The sequence below is a fragment of the Tinamus guttatus genome, unplaced genomic scaffold (genome assembly GCF_059628265.1).
Source record: "Tinamus guttatus ecotype Peru unplaced genomic scaffold, ASM5962826v1 Tinamus_guttatus_pri_ptg000546l, whole genome shotgun sequence".
In the NCBI taxonomy this organism is placed as follows: domain Eukaryota; kingdom Metazoa; phylum Chordata; class Aves; order Tinamiformes; family Tinamidae; genus Tinamus; species Tinamus guttatus.
The window spans coordinates 540,015-563,295 of record NW_028289080.1 but is presented as its reverse complement, the minus strand read 5'-3'; the positions used below and the strand labels follow the sequence as shown (position 1 = coordinate 563,295).

The window sequence follows — 23,281 nt, the reverse complement described above, 5'->3', positions numbered from 1 at the left end:
AGACTTGTGACTCGCTGAAAGATGCATTCAAACTAAGCAGCCTTACTAATTTCTATGCATCTCTCCCCTCAGAGACATTATCATAATCTCAGGAACCATGCACTCAAAATTGCAACCATCTTTGGCAGCACCTATGTCTGCGAGAAGACTTTTTCCCGAATGAAACATCTGAAATCTCCAATCAGATCCAGACTAACTGATGAACACTTGCATCACTTGCTACAACTAGCAGTGACAAATATGGAACCTAACATTGACCATCTCGTTAGCCGAAAGCAGGCCCATATTTCACATTGAAATATTGTTTTTGTTGATTACAATTGTTCATTTTAAATACTGCATTCTTTTTCCTGTTTTTTGTGCAATACTACAAATAAAATATGTGCAGTGTGCATAGAAATTCATTCATTTTTTTCCAAACTATAGTCCAGCCCCCGACAGTGTCTGAGGTACAATGAACCGGCCCCCTGTTTAAAAAGTTGGAGGATCCCTGGTTTGGGGGATGATGGGGATGATAATGGCGGGCAGTCGCTCCCGCATACCCCTCTTTTGTGATGGAGGTGGCACTGGTGCTGGAGTTCAGGAAATGCCGGTGCGGGATTCCCAGCCGCTCCCAAGGGCTGTGCTGAGCAGTACCAACAGCTTGAACTCAGCATCCTAGAACTGCTTTGCACAGTGTAGCACCCAAAAAACGCTAAGGAAGCACTTGTTCACTATGGCCTTGAAGCAGCCGGCAAACCACTGCTCCTTGTGGGCAGAGAGCACAATCCTGCTGTACATTAGCATGTGTCCACCAGACATTCTTCCTGGTTGGTATTCCTGCATCATTGGAGGAGCCATGAAATGCCTGTGTTAACACTTTCCTGTGCTCCCGTTTGCTGCAGAGGAAGGCGCTGCCCCAGCACCAGCTCCACGTGGCACCTCTCAGCAGTTCCCCAAGCCATGCCTTAAGCAGTCTGTGAGGGCTGGGGGTAGTTTCCCATCCCACAGGCTGGGCTTCTCAACCAAGGAACATGGAGGAATGATTCTTGAATATTACCCAGCTTTTGGGAGCCCTCTATCCTCCAGGACCGTACCCCATGGGAGTCTCCCAAGCAGGTGCCAACACGGGCCCAAGGCTGCTCTCCGGACGCCCGGGGCTGGGAGTCTGCTTTTGACCCTGCACCTTCCTCGTGCGATCTCTGTGTTGGCATCACGCTAACATAGCACTACATTAGCACGCTCACAATGTTAGCAAAGGCTATGCTGGCAGGTGGCCTCCCCAGAGGCTTTCCTGAAGGTGTAGGAAGGTCTGCAGCCATGATGCAGAGCTATCAAGATACTCTAAGGCAGCTCTCAAATCTGCTGCCTTTCAGGAAGGACGCATGGTGTTCCTTCCCCACGCCTGCTTTCACATCCTGCTCAAAACCACACCCCCCTGAAAAAAAATCAGTGTAGAAAGCACCCACAGGGGTGTGCTCGTGCCCTTATTTATTGGACCCATCTCCTGTGCTTCTGGAACCTTCTCTCATCCCACTCTCAGGAGTGGTTGAGACACCTGTCATTCAAGGGAGGCAGCACCAGTAAGTCTAGGCAGGTGGCACCAGGTCCTCCTTGCGACTTCTGGAATCTTCTCTTGGGGTGGTGGGTCCAGGAATGTTTGAGATCCCAGTGCCGTCACTTGGGCCGTGTCCCTTACCCCGTGCTCGGGGAAGGCGCTGGCACACACGCGTCCTGGCAGGAACGTCCCCATGCTATGGTCTCCCAGAGTGGCACATCCCTTGCTAAGATACTGCAGCCTCACGCCTCATCCTGAAGACTTACTTCCACTCTGGAGCCTAAACATAAAGGCAAAAGCTGCCTGTACGTGCAAAAGAGAGGGAGAAGCCCATGTTCATGCTCCTGGGGCTCACTCGGGCTCATGAAGGCTAAGGAGAATTCATCCCATCACTTTATTTGGCACATGTAAGGATGCGGTGCCTGCAGCAGAAGGGCAATAGGTGACGTGGGGATTAGCAGCTGCTGCTGCAAAGGAGCCGGGCTTTGCAGCACTGTCGCGGGCCCCAGTGGGCAGAGCTTCGTGGGGTGGGAAGGGCTGCTCTTGCTGTGCGCCAAGAACGGTGTCCTGCAGAGAAGAGTGCTGCCTCTTCTATGCTCTCCGGAGACAGCAGCACAGTGCTTAAAGGCTGAATGTTGACGGTGCCTTCTGCCCTGAAGCTCTCAGGATCAGGATGGTCTGCATGGCCAGAGACCGGACGGAGGGGCTGCTGTCTCTTGCCACTCTTTGAAGGGCTGAGATAGAAGGGAAAAGAAATGAAACCCTTGCAGCTGAGGAGACGCCAGGCATGGCCCCCGGATGGGGCCAAGCCCAAGCCCAAGCGCAGTCTGGCTTTTCGCTTGCAAGCAGGCAGAAAGGAGGACTACCATGACTGCTGGAGAAAGACGCACATGTGTTGAAAGATGCCCCAAGTGCCCTGCCCTGCAAATACTGGCTGTCTGGCAGGGCAGCCAGAAGCCTGGAGCTCACTGCCAGGCTCTGCGCCGCTGCGGGCTGAAGCTAGCAGCACGCTGCCCCCACTCACCCTCAAAGATGTCCTGCAGCTTTTCCCCGCTCGGGTCCTTCATGCGCTTCCCGAGGAGCCCTAGGTGAACATAGCCTGTCACAAACCCTGCTGCGGGTACACAGCGCCCAGACACCCAGGCCCTGCAGGAGGCAGGTGGGGCTGCGGCAGCTGTGGGGACACAGAGGCTCCCCGGCAAGAGCTGTGACTCACCGAGGAACCTCACGGCTGCCTCCTGCCAAGAGTCCTGGGGACTCTCCAAGTAGGCCAGGCTCTGCCGCAGGTATTCGTCGTCTCTGCTCCTGTTGCTCGCCAGCTGCACAGAGCACAAGGGTCAGGGCTAGCTACAGACCTCTGACAGACAGTCAGGCCTGCTCTCCTGCCAGAACTGTCTCCACATTCCCTTGCTCTGCCAGGACATTCCTGGTCCCAACCAGGTGGCACTGAGCTTTAGGGGGAACAGAAGGCACGCATAGGGTGGTAGGCTGAGGTGCCATCCTGGTAGCAAGGCCCAGCTGGGCCAGGGGCTCCTTCCCCATCCTGGGGGCAGTGATGGATCGTGGCCCTTGGGAAGAGCCCAGCGGGACAGTGTGTGGGAGAAAGGGGAGCGCGTATGCAGCTCCAGAGCCCGTAGCAACGGGCTGGCAGTTAGGAGGTGACATGGGCGAGGGAGAGGGCAAGGGTCGCAGGCCTTCTGCAGGGCACATCCTGGGGGCTTTGGTGGCAGGTCTTACCAGGCACTCTCCAATCTGCCAAATCTGTGCTGTCTCAAGCAGCTGCCTGAGCTGTTTCCATTTCAGGAGCTGAGCAACACCATGGAGGGCTTCCCGAGAGGCCTGCAGAGCAGCCCAGGGTGGGATATGCGAATGCAACCCAGCCAGGAGACCCTGCATCCCCGCGCCCTGCCGATGCTCAGAGCCTTTGCCACCTGTTATGGGAAGCTACATCTAGGCCATGAGTTGGGCTGTGACACCCAGGGCAGGCTCGTGGGGCAACCACTATGTCAGAGCAGCAAGACAGAGCTCCTCCAGTCCCTGCTGGGCTCGGATGACTGCAGGGACAGCTAGAAGTCCTCTAGAGATGCCAGTGCTGGGGCTTTGCTGGGCAAACCGGGATAGAAAACGGACAAAATACTGTTGGTCCCACACGACTAAGCCATGTGGTCACACACCTGCGTCATGCTGGGGATGTCCTCATGTGCATGCACAAGCAATGGGAGCAGGCAGCTGTGCACATGCTTCCTTAGCAGCACTTTCTGCTTGCCCACCACAATGGCCATCACGCTCTGGAAGAGCTGGATGGAGAGCTCTCGCACGAGGGCAGCCTCCTGTGGGGAAGCAAGATGGAAGCAGCTCTGCAGTGGCTGCCTCAGCCCGCAGTGAACAAGGGGCTTCGAGAGGCAGACGATGGCTTCTCCCTCTGCCTCTACGTTTGCCCCAAGGAGCTGCGGGGCCAGATCCGCCACCAGCTCAGTAAAGCTCCAGCCCCAACACGTGAAGCGCGGTGGCTTTCTCGGAGATGGGGCTGCCACGGGGAGCCAAGTTGCGAGGCGTGTGTGCCTGCAAGGGCTGCTCTGGCCCTGGTGGCACTCCCACCAGTAGCCTCCGGAGCGACGCGCAGAGGAGCTCCCTTGTGCCACCTGTGTGCAGGAGGAGATGTGGGCCGGCCCGTGGCATCAGCTCCTGGGCACATCCCACTCACTCAAAGTCCCCAGATGGGTTGCCCCGGTGTGAGCTCTCATGCCCAGGCCACACGCCTCTGCCCCCACAGCCATGCCAGCAAAGTGCCCGCTTTTCCCACCAGCCCTACATCATCAAAGAGTGGCAGGAGCTCCTCAGCAAGCTGCAGACCCATGGCACTGGCCATCTCCCTGTCCAGGAGGTGGAGCATGTTGCTGAAGATGGTGAGGGCCTTGGTGTGGAAGCAGCTCTCAGCAGCCTGCAGGTGCTCCAGGAGCGCGGGCACCAGGCCTTGCAGACTCCTGGCCTACACGAAACACAGAAGAGCCCTTGTGTGAATCAAGGCATGGTTGCATTAGCACAAATGGCGGTAACACTCTGCGGACATGGCGGTGGCACGGGAGCTCTCAAGTCCTGCCGCTGCCTTTCCCTCCACTACCTTAGCCTCCACGTGCAGCCCCAGGCCACCGCCCTCTCTTTGCCCACGTGCCCCCTGCTCACTATTTGCGGTCTCTCAGACAGCGTGACCAGGCCTGTGATGACCATTTCGCGCATCACCAAGCTCTGGTTGTGCAGATGCCGTTGCAGGAAGTGCAGGACATCCTCATCAATCTCCTGCTCAAAGTCTGTGCAGTTCAGCAGCTGAAACACACCCAGAGGCAGAGGGAGTGACTCTCAAGAGCCAACGGCGCTCCTCGCATCCTCTGGACCAGCTGCGGCCTCTGGGTCTTGGGCCCATGTGAAGCAGTTGAATGTAGAGAGCTGGCACAAAGGCTGCCTGACCCGCAAACGCTTGGGGCCGGTAGCCAGCAGAAATGGCCTCCTGGTGGGAATAAGCTCAACTTGGGCTGACTTAGGGGTGTTCAGCTCCCGCGGGCACGGAGCGCAGCTCCACTGACTGCAGCCTGCTCCCTGGCCCAGGACATAGAGAGCCCAGAGTCTGCGGGCACCTCCCAGAGGCGCCACTTGCCACCGTGCCCACCTCGAGGAAGACGGCCATGGCGGCAATCTCCCGGTGTTTGTCTCCGCAGCTGAGCACCGTGACCATGTGTTCAAACATCCAGGCACACTGGTCGGCCGCGTTCATCCACAGCGCTCTGGCCAGGGAGGGGAGAAGGCACTGTGGGCATGAGCTGGGCAGGCAAAGCCCTTTGGGCCTGTGCTGCCAACTCGAGCCATCCTGCGCAAGCCAGGCCCCGTTGGAGCAAGGCTGCACCAGCTCCAGCAGCTGGGGCTGGCGCCAGCAGCGGCACTGGCCTTTCCCCACCACACCTTGCCAGGAGAAACGTGGCAGCCCAGCCAGTGAGGCTGATTTTGGTGAGAGAGCAGCAAAGCACCCTTACTCCACCAATGTTGTGGCCTAGCCGCACTCTGTCTTCAGGGCACAAATGCTGGGGCACGTGAGGAGGAAGGCGGCTCTCACCTAGTCAGCAACGTGGCTCCCGCGTGGTAGGTGTCCACGCTCATAAACATGTCCCAGCCTCCCTGCCTCTCCACAGAGTCAGCCAGATGGCCACAGTCAGCACAGCAGAGCAGAGCTTTCAGGGCCTGCACTGCACTCCTGCATGGAGAGCAAAGGCAGGTCGCACACAGAAGCTAAGCCCAAGCACTGCGCTCAGGGCAGAGAGCGGCACAGAGGGACGCAGCACCTGACAGGGCTGACTGGAGGACTGTCATCCGCGTGACTGCACATCTGGCAGTACTCTTGGAGGTCCTCTTGTGTGTACTCCATGATCAAGTAGATCTGGAAGAGCACCGCTAGGTAGAGCTGGGGAGAAATTAACTGCACAGGCACTTTGCTGGAGGCCTCCTGGAGAATCTCGTTCAGGACCCTGGTTGACTGCAAAAAACACCTCGAGATGGGTCTGGCTGCAGAGAGATCAGGCAAGCCAAGGCAAGCCATGGCGAGGCTCTGCGCAGGGCTGAGTCAGGCCTCGCCTGGAAACTCACAGTCAGGGGAAGGATGTAGCTGCCCGCTGGCAAACGGGAGGTGTGCCGTCTCAGCAGCGGCCGGTCCCGCAGCCAAGAGAGCAGCTCCTTCAGCACCTCCTCTGCAGGGCACTGCTTGGAGACCAGCACCCTCCACATGCTCCTGGCAACACTGCAGACCCAGAACATGCCGTCAGGGAAGCTGCCTCGAGCTGCCGTAGCCCTGGAGCTGTCCTCAAGGCTGGGAGGCCCATACCTGTCACACACCAGGGAGGTGTTCAACAGAGCCTCCACCACCTGAGCGGGGTCCAAGCAGGCCATTTGGAAAAGGCTCCTCTTCAAGATGTCCTGGAGCGATGCCTCACTGATATCCATCAGCTTCTTGTGGAGGCTGCTAATCACCTGGGGCACCTAGAAGGGGCACAGGTGAGAGAGGGGCCTCTGCAGGAGTGTAGCCATTGCCACAGGGGCCACCGAGAAGTCATGCCTTCCCATGGCTCCATGCTGTCCTCAAGGGCTGTGCGGTGCTCAGGGGGCTCAGCGCCCAGAGTGTGCAAGCACAGGGCAATGTGCTTGCCAGCCGCTTACCCTATCCAGCTCAGAGTCAGGCTCCCTCAAGACCGCCTCCATCATGTGCTCCACCACCTCAGTGTTCAAGAGCCTTGGGTCTGTTATGCCATTGATGATTGTCAGCAGGAAGTCTGTCCTCTCAGAAGGAAAGAGAAAGATCCCAAATTCCTGTGGGAGGAAAGAGCCATGGCGCCCAGTGCACGGCCTGAGGAGCTGAGAGTGGCTCAGCTGAGAGCGAGCAAGCAGAGCGGTGCTGGCACAATGCCTTCTGCCAGCACTGTGCCCAAGAAGGCCACAGGGAGGGAGGGAGGAGCTTCTCACTGCGCTCTCATCAGTGGTCTTGCTGGGCCAGAAGGTGTTTGGGGCTTCCTGCTGCCAGTTCATCTCTGGAAGCGCTGGATTCTCAGCTGCCCTCTTTCTGCCTGTGCCAGAGGGGAAACACAGAGCAGTCAGGAGGAGGGGAGGTGGCTGAACAAGGGCAACAAAGAGAGCTCTGCAGCTTGCAGAAGCGGGGTGTCACTGCAGTGTAAGGAGCAGAGAGCCTCCTAGGGAGGACATGAGCTTCTTGCCAGGTGGCAAAGAGGATATTGCCAGTTAGCATGTGGAAAGGCCCCAGAGGTTGGTGTCTCTTTGTGCTCCCAGGCAGGAGAGCAGGCCTGGGAGACTGCTGACACAGGCTCTGAGCTCTGCTAGTTGATGTGGATGCTCTCTAAAGCACTACTCCGAGGGACAAAAGAGCCCTGGTCACATCAGTGAGGTGCCTGCCATGGCTCTTCATGGCACGGCTGAGGCAACGCGTCGCCTTGTGTGGTCTTGCCTGGGCTGCGGGTGCTGGAAGGCGCCAGCCTTCCCCAGCGTCTCTTACTCTTTCGCAGCAGAATGATCCTGTAGAAGTGGTGAAGTGCTTCTGCCGCACTCTGGCTGATCTCTTGGTCCTCCTCAGCACAGCACAGCGTGAGGTGCCCCATCAGCTGCCCCAGGAAGTCCAGAGGCTTCTTTCGGAAGAGGAAGGGCTTGATGCTGCTTCCTCCATGGCTGAGCCACTTCTGAGGGATGGAGGCAGGAAGACGGGCAGCGAGGCCAAGCCGTGGCAGTGGGGAGCAGAGCCCTGGGCCCCACACCAGAGTGGGCCCAGGCCTGAGTGCCACACGAGACAAAACCTGAGCAGGCATCTGCCCAGCCCTGCGGCCAGCAGTGAGCAGTGGCGTGCAGGGCTGTGTGTCCCAGCCTGCCCGCCCCTGGGCAATGCCAGTTCTGCTGCCCAGCCAAGGGCAACCTCCCCTCCCTTGGGCCAGCCCCGCAGCCAGCATGTGGCAGCCGTGACAAGGCACGGAGCTTGCTGCCTCCCTGTCCTGCCTTGTCAGGCTTTGACGGCCAGCCCTGTGAGCCCGTGGTGCCACTGGTGCCTAAATAGGGCTCCCGAGCTTGGCGCTTTCCCTAGCCCACATATCCCGTTCACACACACATAGCCTTCCGAGGGACAACGGAGCACCTCCTTCTGCTCCTGCTGGCCGCCTCATCCCCATCAAGCCAACATGAGCCCTCTCCTCCTGCCTGAGCCTGCCTGAGCCTGCTTGAGCAGAGGGTCACCTATGGCCTGGAGCCACCTGGTTACCTCCAACAGAGAAGAGCTGCTCAGGAGCCGACTCAGCCTCACAATCCTGCCCACAGCCCTCTGGCACTCAGCTTCTCTCTGGGATGCTGTGAAGGGCAGCAGCATCTGAGGAGAGCAAAGCTGCTGGTCAGGGCTGCGACTGGACGGCCACAGTTCTGCTAAGGCCCTGGCAGGCTTGATGCCCCTGCTGCCTTCCATGCACGCTTCCAGAAAGCGCCTTGCATTCCCTCCTGGCCCCAAACTCTTCCGCTGGTTCGCTGCAAGGGTCGCTTCCCCTTGGCGTGAGGAACCAGCCCTGCCACTGCTCCCCTAATGCTTTGCAAAGAGCAAACCTACAAGATGTTCCGCAGCTGATGGAGACTGGAGGCCTGCGACTCAAACGCCAGCACCTTCAGCATCTCAGCCAGAGCCTCCATGGTCTGCAAGGGCAGGGCAGAGAGTGCTCATCACCGCTTCCCCCGTCCCTCTTGCTAACAGGGGGCTGGCTGAAACCCCTTCCGCCTGCGGTGAGCACCTACCTGTGCGTAGAGCGAAGCATCGAGGCTTTGCATCCGCTCTTGCAGAGGAAGGGAGAATCATAGAATCATAGAATCATACAATGCTTAGGTTTGGAACGGACCTCTAGAGATCATCTAGTCCAACCCCCCTGCATACGCAGGGTCACCTAGAGCACGTGGCACAGGGCTGCATCCAAGTGGGTTTTGAAGATCTCCAGAGAAGGAGACTCCACAACCTGTCTGGGCAGCCTGTTCCAGGGCTCTGTCACCCTCACTGTTAAGAAATTTTTCCTTAAGTTCCTATGGAATTTTTGGTGTTTCAGTTTCCGGCCATTTCCTCTAGTCCTATCAGTGGCCACCACTGAAAAGAGACCAGCACCGTCCTCTGCATGCTGTTGATGCAGGTGTAGAGCAGCCTGTTGTCCTGGCTGTGCATCAGGAATGGCCACTCTTTGCTGACAGGAGAGAGAGGTGCCTGTGGAGTGCTGGGCCAGGGAGGGTCGTCCAGGTGCCGGGGTAGAGGAGGTGGACGCAGCCATGGAGGTGGGAACAGCCAGGCTGCTGGCCATCGGAGGTGGGGAAGCCCTGCAGGGAGCCACCTCCTCCCTTTTCCGTAGTGCACACAAGGAACGGAGCACCCAGGGCAGAAGGTGGGTGCAACACCCATTCCTCCTCCTGCCTCTTCCCTCAGGGGAAAAGCCCAGAGACAGTGCTCTGTTCTGCCACCTGCCCACTGAGGGAGCACGCAGAGGGTTGACAGACTGCAGCATCCCAAGGGGACTCGTATGGCGTCATCAGGGTCATGCTGCGGCCATGCCTGCGCTACAGCAGCACCTGGGGCGGGTACCTCATTGCGGCCATAGCCAGCATGGCTTGCTGCCACACCACGGAGTCCAGGCGGCCAGGGGACTCCTCTTCCAGCAGCACCTGTGGAGCACAGGCAGTATGGGGCATGGCAGGTGCCAGCCCCAGCGAGCAGCTGGCAGCACCCAGCAGGCACCCCCATCCCACCACTGGTGCCCTGGCTTGGCAGCCCCCTGGAAGGAGGCCCCCCGTGCCCACAGGATCCTGCCCGGCCCTCTCTGCGCCTGGCTGCCCAAGTCCTGTGCTCGCCTGGCCAGCTTTGCCCCCTCCCACAGCCCCTCTGCCCGCTCCCTCACCACCAGCTTCTTCACCAGCTCGCCTAAATGAGCCACGTAGCTGCCCATCCCTTTGGCACTGCACAGGGTATGGATGCAGGCAAAAAACCTCAGCTTCCGGGCTTCATCCTGTGAGCCGGGGGATAAAGGAGGGAGATGAATAGGGCGGGTGCGAGGGCACAGGCACTGCCGGCAGCCGCAGCGTGGAGGGGGACACAGGGCAGCTGCAGGATGCCCAGCGGCTGCAGCTGGCCACTGCCAAGAGCCCAGCCGCAGGCTCGCAGCAGGCAACACGCACGGAGGCAGCCGGGCCCCCGGGAGCTGCAGGCACCACTCGTCTGACAAGGTCTCTAGTCACCTGGTGAGGGCCTGTGGGAAAGGCCTGCAGATACGCCAGGGCTTCCTGCTCCTCTCCTGCCAGCTGCAAGCAGGACGGAGATCCTGGACCTGAGCATGGAAGAGAATGGGCAGAGCTGCAGGCGCTGGCAGGAGGCAGAAGAAAGGAGCTGTGCTACCTCTGCAGCAGCGGGCCCGCTTCCAGCATACAACGAGCCCTGGCTCGCACAGCAGCCCCTGGCAGAGGAGGGGCAGCGAATCTCCCGGCACCGCAGCACCGCTGCCTCCTGCGCTGCCTCTCCTGGCCTGCGCCTTGGCTCTGCCACTGGGCTGCCTCTGCTGCACTCCAACCAAGCACAGAGCAGGTCCAGGCATTCAGGCACTGCCTGCACGGGGTCAACAGCACCAGGATGCAGCTGTCGTGCGAGGCAGGGCTGCAGTAGGGCCGGCTCCTGGCAGGCGGTCCCACAGAGCCGCTCGCTCCAGCCCCAGCAAGCAGCTGGCAGCACCCAGCAGGCAGCCCCATCCCACCACTGGTGCCCTGACTTGGCAGCCCCCTGGAAGGAGGCCCCCCCATGCCCACGGGGGCCTGCCCGGCCCTCTCTGCGCCTGGCTGCCTAAGTCCTGTGCTCGCCTGGCCAGCTTTGTCCCCTCCCACAGCCCCTCTGCCTGCTCCCTCACCACCAGCTTCTTCACCACCTCGCCTAAATCACATCCAATACCCATACACTGCATCATCCACCAACAAGCACTGTGTGGTAAATCACTGAAGCTGGACTCTGTCATGAAAATTGTAGTTTCTTGTGTTAACTTCATTAGAGCTCATGCACTAAACCACACTTAGTTTCAGGAATTTCTCTCTGAGCTAAATGTTGCCTATGAAGATATTCTGTACCACACAGAAGTCCGTTGGCTGAGTCGAGGGAGAGTTTTGAAACGATTTTATGACTTACTTCCAGAGGTTTATGATTTTATGGTTTCTAAAAACAAAAGTATCAGAGCTCAAAGATGCAGAATGGAAATGGCACTTTGCGTTTCTAACAGATGTAACCGAGCTACTCAACAATTTCAATGTCCAACTTCAACGACAGGGGAAGCTCATCTGTGATATGTATTCACATGTGAAAGCATTTCAGTCAAATTAGACCTGCTCATTAACCAAGTAAAGGAGGAAAACTTCCGCCATCTCCCCACAACTCAAAACCTGTCTGCAGAAAAACCAGCAGTTGCATCCCCAAACAAAACATGTATGGATGTACTAGAAATGTTGCAAAAGGAGTTCAAATTAGATTTAAAGAGCTTCGTCTCCATGAACAGGACATACAGCTTTTCCAGAACCCATTTTCTGTTGAAACTGTTGATCCGATTTACCAAATGGAATTGGCCGAACTACAGACTTGTGACTCGCTGAAAGATGCATTCAAATCAAGCAGCCTTACTAATTTCTATGCATCTCTCCCCTCAGAGACATTATCATAATCTCAGGAGCCATGCACTCAAAATTGCAACCATCTTTGGCAGCACCTATGTCTGTGAGAAGACTTTTTCCCGAATGAAACATCTGAAATCTCCAATCAGATCCAGACTAACTGATGAACACTTGCATCACTTGCTACAACTAGCAGTGACAAATATGGAACCTAACATTGACCATCTCGTTAGCCGAAAGCAGGCCCATATTTCACATTGAAATATTGTTTTTGTTGATTACAATTGTTCATTTTAAATACTGCATTCTTTTTCCTGTTTTTTGTGCACTACTACAAATAAAATATGTGCAGTGTGCATAGAAATTCATTCATTTTTTTCCAAACTATAGTCCAGCCCCCGACAGTGTCTGAGGTACAGTGAACCGGCCCCCTGTTTAAAAAGTTGGAGGATCCCTGGTTTGGGGGATGATGGGGATGATAATGGCGGGCAGTCGCTCCCGCATACCCCTCTTTTGTGGTGGAGGTGGCACTGGTGCTGGAGTTCAGGAAATGCTGGTGCGGGATTCCCAGCCGCTCCCAAGGGCTGTGCTGAGCAGTACCAACAGCTTGAACTCAGCATCCTAGAACTGCTTTGCACAGTGTAGCACCCAAAAAACGCTAAGGAAGCACTTGTTCACTATGGCCTTGAAGCAGCCGGCAAACCACTGCTCCTTGTGGGCAGAGAGCACAATCCTGCTGTACATTAGCATGTGTCCACCAGACATTCTTCCTGGTTGGTATTCCTGCATCATTGGAGGAGCCATGAAATGCCTGTGTTAACACTTTCCTGTGCTCCCGTTTGCTGCAGAGGAAGGCGCTGCCCCAGCACCAGCTCCACGTGGCACCTCTCAGCAGTTCCCCAAGCCATGCCTTAAGCAGTCTGTGAGGGCTGGGGGTAGTTTCCCATCCCACAGGCTGGGCTTCTCAACCAAGGAACATGGAGGAATGATTCTTGAATATTACCCAGCTTTTGGGAGCCCTCTATCCTCCAGGACCGTACCCCATGGGAGTCTCCCAAGCAGGTGCCAACACGGGCCCAAGGCTGCTCTCCGGACGCCCGGGGCTGGGAGTCTGCTTTTGACCCTGCACCTTCCTCGTGCGATCTCTGTGTTGGCATCACGCTAACATAGCACTACATTAGCACGCTCACAATGTTAGCAAAGGCTATGCTGGCAGGTGGCCTCCCCAGAGGCTTTCCTGAAGGTGTAGGAAGGTCTGCAGCCATGATGCAGAGCTATCAAGATACTCTAAGGCAGCTCTCAAATCTGCTGCCTTTCAGGAAGGACGCATGGTGTTCCTTCCCCACGCCTGCTTTCACATCCTGCTCAAAACCACACCCCCCTGAAAAAAATCAGTGTAGAAAGCACCCACAGGGGTGTGCTCGTGCCCTTATTTATTGGACCCATCTCCTGTGCTTCTGGAACCTTCTCTCATCCCACTCTCAGGAGTGGTTGAGACGCCTGTCATTCAAGGGAGGCAGCACCAGTAAGTCTAGGCAGGTGGCACCAGGTCCTCCTTGCGACTTCTGGAATCTTCTCTTGGGGTGGTGGGTCCAGGAATGTTTGAGATCCCAGTGCCGTCACTTGGGCCGTGTCCCTTACCCCGTGCTCGGGGAAGGCGCTGGCACACACGCGTCCTGGCAGGAACGTCCCCATGCTATGGTCTCCCAGAGTCCCTGTCCCCGAGCAGCTCCCCTGTGTCCCTGTCCTGAAACGTCCCTGCAGCCGGGCAGTCCTGCTCCTGCGAGTAGCGCAGCGCTTCTGCTCCAGGCAGGCCGGGCTCTGCCGTAGGGATTTATCAGCTCTGCTCCTGTTCCTCCCCAGCTGCACAGAGCACAAGGGTCAGGGCTTGGTACAGACCTCTGACAGCCTGGCCAGTCCTCCTACCAGAGCTGTGTGCTCATTCTCTTGCTCTGCCAGGTCATTCAGGGTCCCAGCCAGATGGCACCGAGCTTTAGGGGGAGCAGAGGGCATGGTGCTCGCATTCGTGGCAGGCTGAGGTGCCATCCTGGTAGCAAGGCCCAGCTGGGCCAGGGGCTCCTTCCCCATCCTGGAGGCAGTGATGGATCGTGGCCCTTGAGAGTCCAGTGGGACAGTGTGTGGGAGAAAGGGGAGCGCGTGTGCAGCTCCAGAGCCCGCAGCAATGGGCTGGCAGTGGGGAGGTGACATGGGCGAGGGAGAGGGCAAGGGTCGCAGGCCTTCTGCGGGGCGAATCCTGGGGGCTTTGGTGGCAGGTCTTACCAGGCACTCACCAATCTGCCAAATTTGTGCTGTCTCAAGCAGCTGCCTGAGCTGTTTCCATTTCAGGAGCTGAGCAACCCCAAGGAGGGCTTCCTGAGAGGCCTGCAGAGCAGCCCAGGTTGGGAGATGCGAATGCAGCCCAGCCAGGAGACCCTGCATCCCCGCGCCCTGCCGATGCTCAGAGCCTTTGCCAGCCTGTTACGGGAAGCTACATCTAGGCCACGAGTTGGGCTGTGACACCCTGGGCAGATACGTCGGGCAACCACTATGTCAGGACAGCAAGACAGAGCTTGCCTAGCCCTTGGCTAGGATGACTGCGGGGACAGCCTGAAATCGCCTAGGGATGCCAGTGCTGGGGCTTTGCTGGGCAAACCTGGACAGAAAAATGGACAAACACTCCTGGTCCCACATGATTAACGTGTGTGGTCACACACCTGCACCACACTGGGAAGTGGCTCATGTGCATGCATGGGCAATGGGAGCAGGCTGCTGTGCATGTGCTTCCTCATCTGCATTTTCTGTGGCTGCCCAGCTGGATACACAACTCCTGCCCCTGCCCAAAACATCTGGCCTGGGCTGGAGAGAACCTGCTGGAAACCAAATGTGCCTGGCATCCCTGCACACCTCAGGGAAGGCTATCGGGAGCCTGCGGCCCACGCTGGCCGCAGTTCTCCTCAAAGGCCTCTCAGAACTGCACTCAGAAGTGCGGGGCACAGGGAGAGCTCAGTCTCCAGAAGACCCTTGACCTCACATTAGCATCAGTTTCGAGGCATAGAAATCTCTTCTCTCCTAAGCTTTAGTGTCAGAAGCTTTTCAGGAGAAGAGAAAATATTCTATGTTATTAACATGAAGAGAGAAAAAAAATCTAACTTCTACTCCCCCAGATGGAAATCCATGCCAACAGCTAATACCCAGGAATATTCAGAAGGGATATGATCATGTGTTTGGAAACGGAGCTTAAAAGCAAACTCTCTTGAAAAAGAGACAATGCATGTTGGGAATGGAGGTGTGAGCAGGCTGTGGAGCTGCTGCTATAGGGACATCTCCGAGCTATGGCACCCAGAGCCGTCGCCTGGCAGCTGCTTCTGCAGTGCAACAGGCTGCTCCTCACCATGTCCCCCTGCACGTGGGCAAGGTACTGGTCCTTGCGGACACAGAGCACAATCTTGCTGTGCATTAGCATGTGTCCCCCAAATTGTTGTTGTTGTTGCCCCAGAACCAGGCCCAGCTGCACATGGCACACTGGCATCTCTCAGCAGTTCCCCAAGCCATGCCTTAAGCACTCTGTGGGGGCTGGGGGCAGTTTCCCACCCCACAGGCTGGGCTTTTCAACAAAGGAATGTGGAGGAAGGGATTCTTGAATATTATCCAGCTTTTGGGAGCCCTCTATCCTCCAGGACTGTACCTCATGGGATTCTACCAAGCAGGTGCCCGCACAGGCCCAAGGCTGCTCTCTGGATGCCCGGGGCTGGGAGTCTGCTTTTGACCCTGCGCCTTCCTCGCACGATCTCTGTGTTGGCATCATGCTAACATAGCGCTACGTTAGCACCATCACAATGAGAGCAAAGGCTATGCTGGCAGGTGGCCTCCCCAGAGGCTTTCCTGAAGGTGTAGGAATGTCTGTGGCCGTGATGCAGAGCTTTCAAGGTAGTCTCAACCAGCTCCCAAACTGCTGCCTTTCAAGAAAGCTGCATGGTGTTGCATCCCCAGGCCTGCCTTCACAGCCCGCTCAAGTGCACGCTTGCTGCCCATGCCTGATCTACCCCTGTGGCACATCCCTTGCTAAGATACGGCAGCCTCACGCCTCATCCTGAAGACTTACTTCCACTCTGGAGCCTAAACATAAAGGCAAAAGCTGCCTGTACGTGCAAAAGAGAGGGAGAAGCCCATGTTCATGCTCCTGGGGCTCACTCGGGCTCATGAAGAAAAAGGAGAATTCATCCCATCACTTTATTTGGCACATGTAAGGATGCGGTGCCTGCAGCAGAAGGGCAATAGGTGACGTGGGGATTAGCAGCTGCTGCTGCAAAGGAGCCGGGCTTTGCAGCACTGTCGCGGGCCCCAGTGGGCAGAGCTTCGTGGGGTGGGAAGGGCTGCTCTTGCTGTGCGCCAAGAACGGTGTCCTGCAGAGAAGAGTGCTGCCTCTTCTATGCTCTCCGGAGACAGCAGCACAGTGCTTAAAGGCTGAATGTTGACGGTGCCTTCTGCCCTGAAGCTCTCAGGATCAGGATGGTCTGCATGGCCAGAGACCGGACGGAGGGGCTGCTGTCTCTTGCCACTCTTTGAAGGGCTGAGATAGAAGGGAAAAGAAATGAAACCCTTGCACCTGAGGAGACGCCAGGCATGGCCCCCGGATGGGGCCAAGCCCAAGCGCAGTCTGGCTTTTCGCTTGCAAGCAGGCAGAAAGGAGGACTACCATGACTGCTGGAGAAAGACGCACATGTGTTGAAAGATGCCCCAAGTGCCCTGCCCTGCAAATACTGGCTGTCTGGCAGGGCAGCCAGAAGCCTGGAGCTCACTGCCAGGCTCTGCGCCACTGCAGGCTGAAGCTAACAGCACGCTGCCCCCACTCACCCTCAAAGATGTCCTGCAGCTTCTCCCCGCTCGGGTCCTTCATGCGCTTCCCGAGGAGCCCTAGGTGAACATAGCCTGTCACAAACCCTGCTGCGGGTACACAGCGCCCAGACACCCAGGCCCTGCAGGAGGCAGGTGGGGCTGCGGCACCCGTGGGGACACAGAGGCTCCCCGGCAAGAGCTGTGACTCACCGAGGAACCTCACGGCTGCCTCCTGCCAAGACTCCTGGGGACTCTCCAAGTAGGCCAGGCTCTGCCGCAGGTATTCGTCGTCTCTGCTCCTGTTGCTCGCCAGCTGCACAGAGCAAAAGGGTCAGGGCTAGCTACAGACCTCTGACAGACAACCAGGCCTGCTCTCCTGCCAGAACTGTCTCCACATTCCCTTGCTCTGCCAGGACATTCCTGGTCCCAACCAGGTGGCACTGAGCTTTAGGGGGAACAGAAGGCACGCATAGGGTGGTAGGCTGAGGTGCCATCCTGGTGGCAAGGCCCAGCTGGGCCAGGGGCTCCTTCCCCATCCTGGGGGCAGTGATGGATCGTGGCCCTTGGGAAGAGCCCAGCGGGACAGTGTGTGGGAGAAAGGGGAGCGCGTATGCAGCTCCAGAACCCGTAGCAACGGGCTGGCAGTTAGGAGGTGACATGGGCGAGGGAGAGGGCAAGGGTCGCAGGCCTTCTGCGGGGCACATCCTGGGGGCTATGGTGGCAGGTCTTACCAGGCACTCTCCAATCTGCCAAATCTGTGCTGTCTCAAGCAGCTGCCTGAGCTGTTTCCATTTCAGGAGCTGAGCAACACCATGGAGGGCTTCCCGAGAGGCCTGCAGAGCAGCCCAGGGTGGGATATGCGAATGCAGCCCAGCCAGGAGACCCTGCATCCCCGCGCCCTGCCGATGCTCAGAGCCTTTGCCACCTGTTATGGGAAGCTACATCTAGGCCATGAGTTGGGCTGTGACACCCAGGGCAGGCTCGTGGGGCAACCACTATGTCAGAGCAGCAAGACAGAGCTCCTCCAGTCCCTGCTGGGCTCGGATGACTGCAGGGACAGCTAGAAGTCCTCTAGAGATGCCAGTGCTGGGGCTTTGCTGGTCAAACCGGGATAGAAAACGGACAAAATACTGTTGGTCCCACACGACTAAGCCATGTGGTCACACACCTGCGTCATGCTGGGGATGTCCTCATGTGCATGCACAAGCAATGGGAGCAGGCAGCTGTGCACATGCTTCCTTAGCAGCACTTTCTGCTTGCCCACCACAATGGCCATCACGCTCTGGAAGAGCTGGATGGAGAGCTCTCGCACGAGGGCAGCCTCCTGTGGGGAAGCAAGATGGAAGCAGCTCTGCAGTGGCTGCCTCAGCCCGCAGTGAACAAGGGGCTTCGAGAGGCAGACGATGGCTTCTCCCTCTGCCTCTGCGTTTGCCCCAAGGAGCTGCGGGGCCAGATCCGCCACCAGCTCAGTAAAGCTCCAGCCCCAAGACATGCAGCGTGGTGGCTTTCTCGGAGATGGGGCTGCCACGGGGAGCCAAGGTGCGAGGCGTGTGTGCCTGCAAGGGCTGCTCTGGCCCTGGTGGCACTCCCACCAGTAGCCTCCGGAGCGACGCGCAGAGGAGCTCCCTTGTGCCACCTGTGTGCAGGAGGAGATGTGGGCCGGCCCGTGGCATCAGCTCCTGGGCACATCCCACTCACTCAAAGTCCCCAGATGGGTTGCCCCGGTGTGAGCTCTCATGCCCGGGCCACACGCCTCTGCCCCCACAGCCATGCCAGCAAAGTGCCCGCTTTTCCCACCAGCCCTACATCATCAAAGAGTGGCAGGAGCTCCTCAGCAAGCTGCAGACCCATGGCACTGGCCATCTCCCTGTCCAGGAGGTGGAGCATGTTGCTGAAGATGGTGAGGGCCTTGGTGTGGAAGCAGCTCTCAGCAGCCTGCAGGTGCTCCAGGAGCGCGGGCACCAGGCCTTGCAGACTCCTGGCCTACACGAAACACAGAAGAGCCCTTGTGTGAATCAAGGCATGGTTGCATTAGCACAAATGGCGGTAACACTCTGCGGACATGGCGGTGGCACGGGAGCTCTCAAGTCCTGCCGCTGCCTTTCCCTCCACTACCTTAGCCTCCACGTGCAGCCCCAGGCCACCGCCCTCTCTTTGCCCACGTGCCCCCTGCTCACTATTTGCGGTCTCTCAGACAGCGTGACCAGGCCTGTGATGACCATTTCGCGCATCACCAAGCTCTGGTTGTGCAGATGCCGTTGCAGGAAGTGCAGGACACCCTCATCAATCTGCTGCTCAAAGTCTGTGCAGTTCAGCAGCTGAAACACACCCAGAGGCAGAGGGAGTGACTCTCAAGAGCCAACGGCGCTCCCCGCATCCTCTGGACCAGCTGCGGCCTCTGGGTCTTGGGCCCATGTGAAGCAGTTGAATGTAGAGAGCTGGCACAAAGGCTGCCTGACCCGCAAACGCTTGGGGCCGGTAGCCAGCAGAAATGGCCTCCTGGTGGGAATAAGCTCAACTTGGGCTGACTTAGGGGTGTTCAGCTCCCGCGGGCACGGAGCGCAGCTCCACTGACTGCAGCCTGCTCCCTGGCCCAGGACATAGAGAGCCCAGAGTCTGCGGGCACCTCCCAGAGGTGCCACTTGCCACTGTGCCCACCTCGAGGAAGACGGCCATGGCGGCAATCTCCCGGTGTTTGTCTCCGCAGCTGAGCACCGTGACCATGTGTTCAAACATCCAGGCACACTGGTCGGCCGCGTTCATCCACAGCGCTCTGGCCAGGGAGGGGAGAAGGCACTGTGGGCACGAGCTGGGCAGGCAAAGCCCTTTGGGCCTGCGCTGCCAACTCGAGCCATCCTGCGCAAGCCAGGCCCCGTTGGAGCAAGGCTGCACCAGCTCCAGCAGCTGGGGCTGGCGCCAGCAGCGGCACTGGCCTTTCCCCACCACACCTTGCCAGGAGAAACGTGGCAGCCCAGCCAGTGAGGCTGATTTTGGTGAGAGAGCAGCAAAGCACCCTTACTCCACCAATGTTGTGGCCTAGCCGCACTCTGTCTTCAGGGCACAAATGCTGGGGCACGTGAGGAGGAAGGCGGCTCTCACCTAGTCAGCAACGTGGCTCCCGCGTGGTAGGTGTCCACGCTCATAAACATGTCCCAGCCTCCCTGCCTCTCCACAGAGTCAGCCAGATGGCCACAGTCAGCACAGCAGAGCAGAGCTTTCAGGGCCTGCACTGCACTCCTGCATGGAGAGCAAAGGCAGGTCACACACAGAAGCTAAGCCCAAGCGCTGCGCTCAGGGCAGAGAGCGGCACAGAGGGACGCAGCACCTGACAGGGCTGACTGGAGGACTGTCATCCGCGTGACTGCACATCTGGCAGTACTCTTGGAGGTCCTCTTGTGTGGACTCCATGATCAAGTAGATCTGGAAGAGCACCGCTAGGTAGAGCTGGGGAGAAATTAACTGCACGGGCACTTTGCTGGAGGGCTCCTGGAGAATCTCGTTCAGGACCCTGGTTGACTGCAAAAAACACCTCGAGATGGGTCTGGCTGCAGAGAGATCAGGCAAGCCAAGGCAAGCCATGGCGAGGCTCTGCGCAGGGCTGAGTCAGGCCTCGCCTGGAAACTCACAGTCAGGGGAAGGATGTAGCTGCCCGCTGGCAAACAGGAGGTGTGCCGTCTCAGCAGCGGCCGGTCCCGCAGCCAAGAGAGCAGCTCCTTCAGCACCTCCTCTGCAAGGCACTGCTTGGAGACCAGCACCCTCCACATGCTCCTGGCAACACTGCAGACCCAGAACATGCTGTCAGGGAAGCTGCCTCGAGCTGCCGTAGCCCTGGAGCTGTCCTCAAGGCTGGGAGGCCCATACCTGTCACACACCAGGGAGGTGTTCAACAGAGCCTCCACCACCTGAGCGGGGTCCAAGCAGGCCATTTGGAAAAGGCTCCTCTTCAAGATGTCCTGGAGCGATGCCTCACTGATATCCATCAGCTTCTTGTGGAGGCTGCTAATCACCTGGGGCACCTAGAAGGGGCACAGGTGAGAGAGGGGCCTCTGCAGGAGTGTAGCCATTGCCACAGGGGCCACCGAGAAGTCATGCCTTCCCATGGCTCCATGCTGTCCTCAAGGGCTGTGCGGTGCTCAGGGGGCTCAGTGCCCAGAGTGTGCAAGCACAGGGCAATGTGCTTGCAAGCCGCTTACCCTATCCAGCTCAGAGTCAGGCTCCCTCAAGACCGCCTCCATCATGTGCTCCACCACCTCAGTGTTCAAGAGCCTTGGGTCTGTTATGCCATTGATGATTGTCAGCAGGAAGTCTGTCCTCTCAGAAGGAAAGAGAAAGATCCCAAATTCCTGTGGGAGGAAAGAGCCATGGCGCCCAGTGCACGGCCAGAGGAGCTGAGAATGGCTCAGCTGAGAGCGAGCAAGCAGAGCGGTGCTGGCACAATGCCTTCTGCCAGCACTGTGCCCAAGAAGGCCACAGGGAGGGAGGGAGGAGCTTCTCACTGCGCTCTCATCAGTGGTCTTGCTGGGCCAGAAGGTGTTTGGGGCTTCCTGCTGCCAGTTCCATCTCTGGAAGCGCTGGATTCTCAGCTGCCCTCTTTCTGCCTGTGCCAGAGGGGAAACACAGAGCAGTCAGGAGGAGGGGAGGTGGCTGAACAAGGGCAACAAAGAGAGCTCTGCAGCTTGCAGAAGCGGGGTGTCACTGCAGTATAAGGAGCAGAGAGCCTCCTAGGGAGGACATGAGCTTCTTGCCAGGTGGCAAAGAGGATATTGCCAGTTAGCATGTGGAAAGGCCCCAGAGGTTGGTGTCTCTTTGTGCTCCCAGGCAGGAGAGCAGGCCTGGGAGGCTGCTGACACAGGCTCTGAGCTCTGCTAGTTGATGTGGACGCTCTCTAAAGCACTGCTCCAAGGGACAAAACAGCCCTGGGTCACGTCAGTGAGGTGCCTGCCATGGCTCTTCATGGCACGGCTGAGGCAACGCGTCGCCTTGTGTGGTCTTGCCTGGGCTGCGGGTGCTGGAAGGCGCCAGCCTTCCCCAGCGTCTCTTACTCTTTCGCAGCAGAATGATCCTGTAGAAGTGGTGAAGCGCTTCTGCCGCGCTCTGGCTGATCTGCTGGTCCTCCTCAGCACAGCACAGCATGAGGTGCCCCATCAGCTGCCCCAGGAAGTCCAGAGGCTTCTTTCGGAAGAGGAAGGGCTTGATGCTGCTTCCTCCATGGCTGAGGCACTTCTGAGGGATGGAGGCAGGAAGACGGGCAGCGAGGCCAAGCCGTGGCAGTGGGGAGCAGAGCCCTGGGCCCCACACCAGAGTGGGCCCAGGCCTGAGTGCCACACGAGACAAAACCTGAGCAGGCATCTGCCCAGCCCTGCGGCCAGCAGTGAGCAGTGGCGTGCAGGGCTGTGTGTCCCAGCCTGCCCGCCCCTGGGCAATGCCAGTTCTGCTGCCCAGCCAAGGGCAACCTCCCCTCCCTTGGGCCAGCCCCGCAGCCAGCATGTGGCAGCCGTGACAAGGCACGGAGCTTGCTGCCTCCCTGTCCTGCCTTGTCAGGCTTTGACGGCCAGCCCTGTGAGCCCGTGGTGCCACTGGTGCCTAAATAGGGCGCCCGAGCTTGGCGCTTTCCCTAGCCCACATATCCCGTTCACACACACATAGCCTTCCCAGGGACAACGGAGCACTTCCTTCTGCTCCTGCTGGCCGCCTCATCCCCATCAAGCCAACATGAGCCCTCTCCTCCTGCCTGAGCCTGCCTGAGCCTGCTTGAGCAGAGGGTCACCTATGGCCTGGAGCCACCTGGTTACCTCCAACAGAGAAGAGCTGCTCAGGAGCCGACTCAGCCTCACAATCCTGCCCACAGCCCTCTGGCACTCAGCTTCTCTCTGGGATGCTGTGAAGGGCAGCAGCATCTGAGGAGAGCAAAGCTGCTGGTCAGGGCTGCGACTGGACGGCCACAGTTCTGCTAAGGCCCTGGCAGGCTTGATGCCCCTGCTGCCTTCCATGCACGCTTCCAGAAAGCGCCTTGCATTCCCTCCTGGCCCCAAACTCTTCCGCTGGTTCGCTGCAAGGGTCGCTTCCCCTTGGCGTGAGGAACCAGCCCTGCCACTGCTCCCCTAATGCTTTGCAAAGAGCAAACCTACAAGATGTTCCGCAGCTGATGGAGACTGGAGGCCTGCGACTCAAACGCCAGCACCTTCAGCATCTCATCCAGAGCCTCCATGGTCTGCAAGGGCAGGGCAGAGAGTGCTCATCACCGCTTCCCCCGTCCCTCTTGCTAACAGGGGGCTGGCTGAAACCCCTTCCGCCTGCGGTGAGCACCTACCTGTGCGTAGAGCGAAGCATCGAGGCTTTGCATCCGCTCTTGCAGAGGAAGGGAGAATCATAGAATCATAGAATCATACAATGCTTAGGTTTGGAACGGACCTCTAGAGATCATCTAGTCCAACCCCCCTGCATACGCTGGGTCACCTAGAGCACGTGGCACAGGGCTGCATCCAAGTGGGTTTTGAAGATCTCCAGAGAAGGAGACTCCACAACCTGTCTGGGCAGCCTGTTCCAGGGCTCTGTCACCCTCACTGTTAAGAAATTTTTCCTTAAGTTCCTATGGAATTTTTGGTGTTTCAGTTTCCGGCCATTTCCTCTAGTCCTATCAGTGGCCACCACTGAAAAGAGACCAGCACCGTCCTCTGCATGCTGTTGATGCAGGTGTAGAGCAGCCTGTTG

The 23,281-nt window shown here is 58.2% G+C and overlaps 2 protein-coding genes across 2 annotated transcripts; both read right to left on the bottom strand.

Moving 5' to 3' along the window:
* Window positions 1-1,779: 1,779 nt before the first annotated feature.
* On the bottom strand, window positions 1,780-8,884 carry LOC148592602 (maestro heat-like repeat-containing protein family member 7). Its single transcript, XM_088534218.1, has 15 exons — window positions 8,852-8,884; window positions 8,702-8,752; window positions 7,584-7,764; window positions 7,040-7,140; window positions 6,737-6,886; window positions 6,405-6,559; window positions 6,170-6,320; window positions 5,869-6,059; window positions 5,202-5,316; window positions 4,721-4,861; window positions 4,341-4,526; window positions 3,712-3,867; window positions 2,754-2,856; window positions 2,562-2,651; window positions 1,780-1,817 (listed from the first exon to the last, which is right to left on the bottom strand). Exons 1-15 carry the CDS (start codon window positions 8,882-8,884, stop codon window positions 1,780-1,782), a joined length of 1,842 nt encoding a protein of 613 aa, XP_088390344.1.
* A 768-nt stretch (window positions 8,885-9,652) lies between these two features.
* Window positions 9,653-22,913, bottom strand: LOC148592601 (maestro heat-like repeat family member 5). The gene is made up of 19 exons (XM_088534217.1): window positions 22,881-22,913; window positions 22,699-22,781; window positions 22,363-22,501; window positions 21,613-21,793; window positions 21,067-21,164; window positions 20,764-20,913; window positions 20,432-20,586; window positions 20,197-20,347; window positions 19,896-20,086; window positions 19,229-19,343; window positions 18,748-18,888; window positions 18,377-18,553; window positions 17,739-17,894; window positions 17,302-17,403; window positions 16,781-16,883; window positions 16,589-16,678; window positions 16,216-16,304; window positions 9,991-10,098; window positions 9,653-9,757 (listed from the first exon to the last, which is right to left on the bottom strand). The coding sequence occupies exons 1-19, from the start codon at window positions 22,911-22,913 to the stop codon at window positions 9,653-9,655; spliced, it is 2,367 nt and encodes a 788-aa protein (XP_088390343.1).
* Between the last annotated feature and the right edge of the window lie 368 nt (window positions 22,914-23,281).

Excerpts from the sequence above, each read along its gene's own strand:
- LOC148592602 (XM_088534218.1), bottom strand. The coding sequence starts at position 8,884 with ATGCAAAGCCTCGATGCTTCGCTCTACGCACAG. Across the intron at positions 8,753-8,851 it reads ATGCTTCGCTCTACGCACAG|ACCATGGAGGCTCTGGCTGA; the intron begins GTAGGTGCTCAC and ends CTGCCCTTGCAG. Across the intron at positions 2,857-3,711 it reads ACATCCCCAGCATGACGCAG|CTGGCGAGCAACAGGAGCAG; the intron begins GTGTGTGACCAC and ends TGCTCTGTGCAG.
- LOC148592601 (XM_088534217.1), bottom strand. The coding sequence starts at position 22,913 with ATGCAAAGCCTCGATGCTTCGCTCTACGCACAG. Across the intron at positions 20,087-20,196 it reads GCTACATCCTTCCCCTGACT|TCAACCAGGGTCCTGAACGA; the intron begins GTGAGTTTCCAG and ends TGTTTTTTGCAG. Across the intron at positions 16,884-17,301 it reads GGCAGATTGGAGAGTGCCTG|CTGGCGAGCAACAGGAGCAG; the intron begins GTAAGACCTGCC and ends TGCTCTGTGCAG.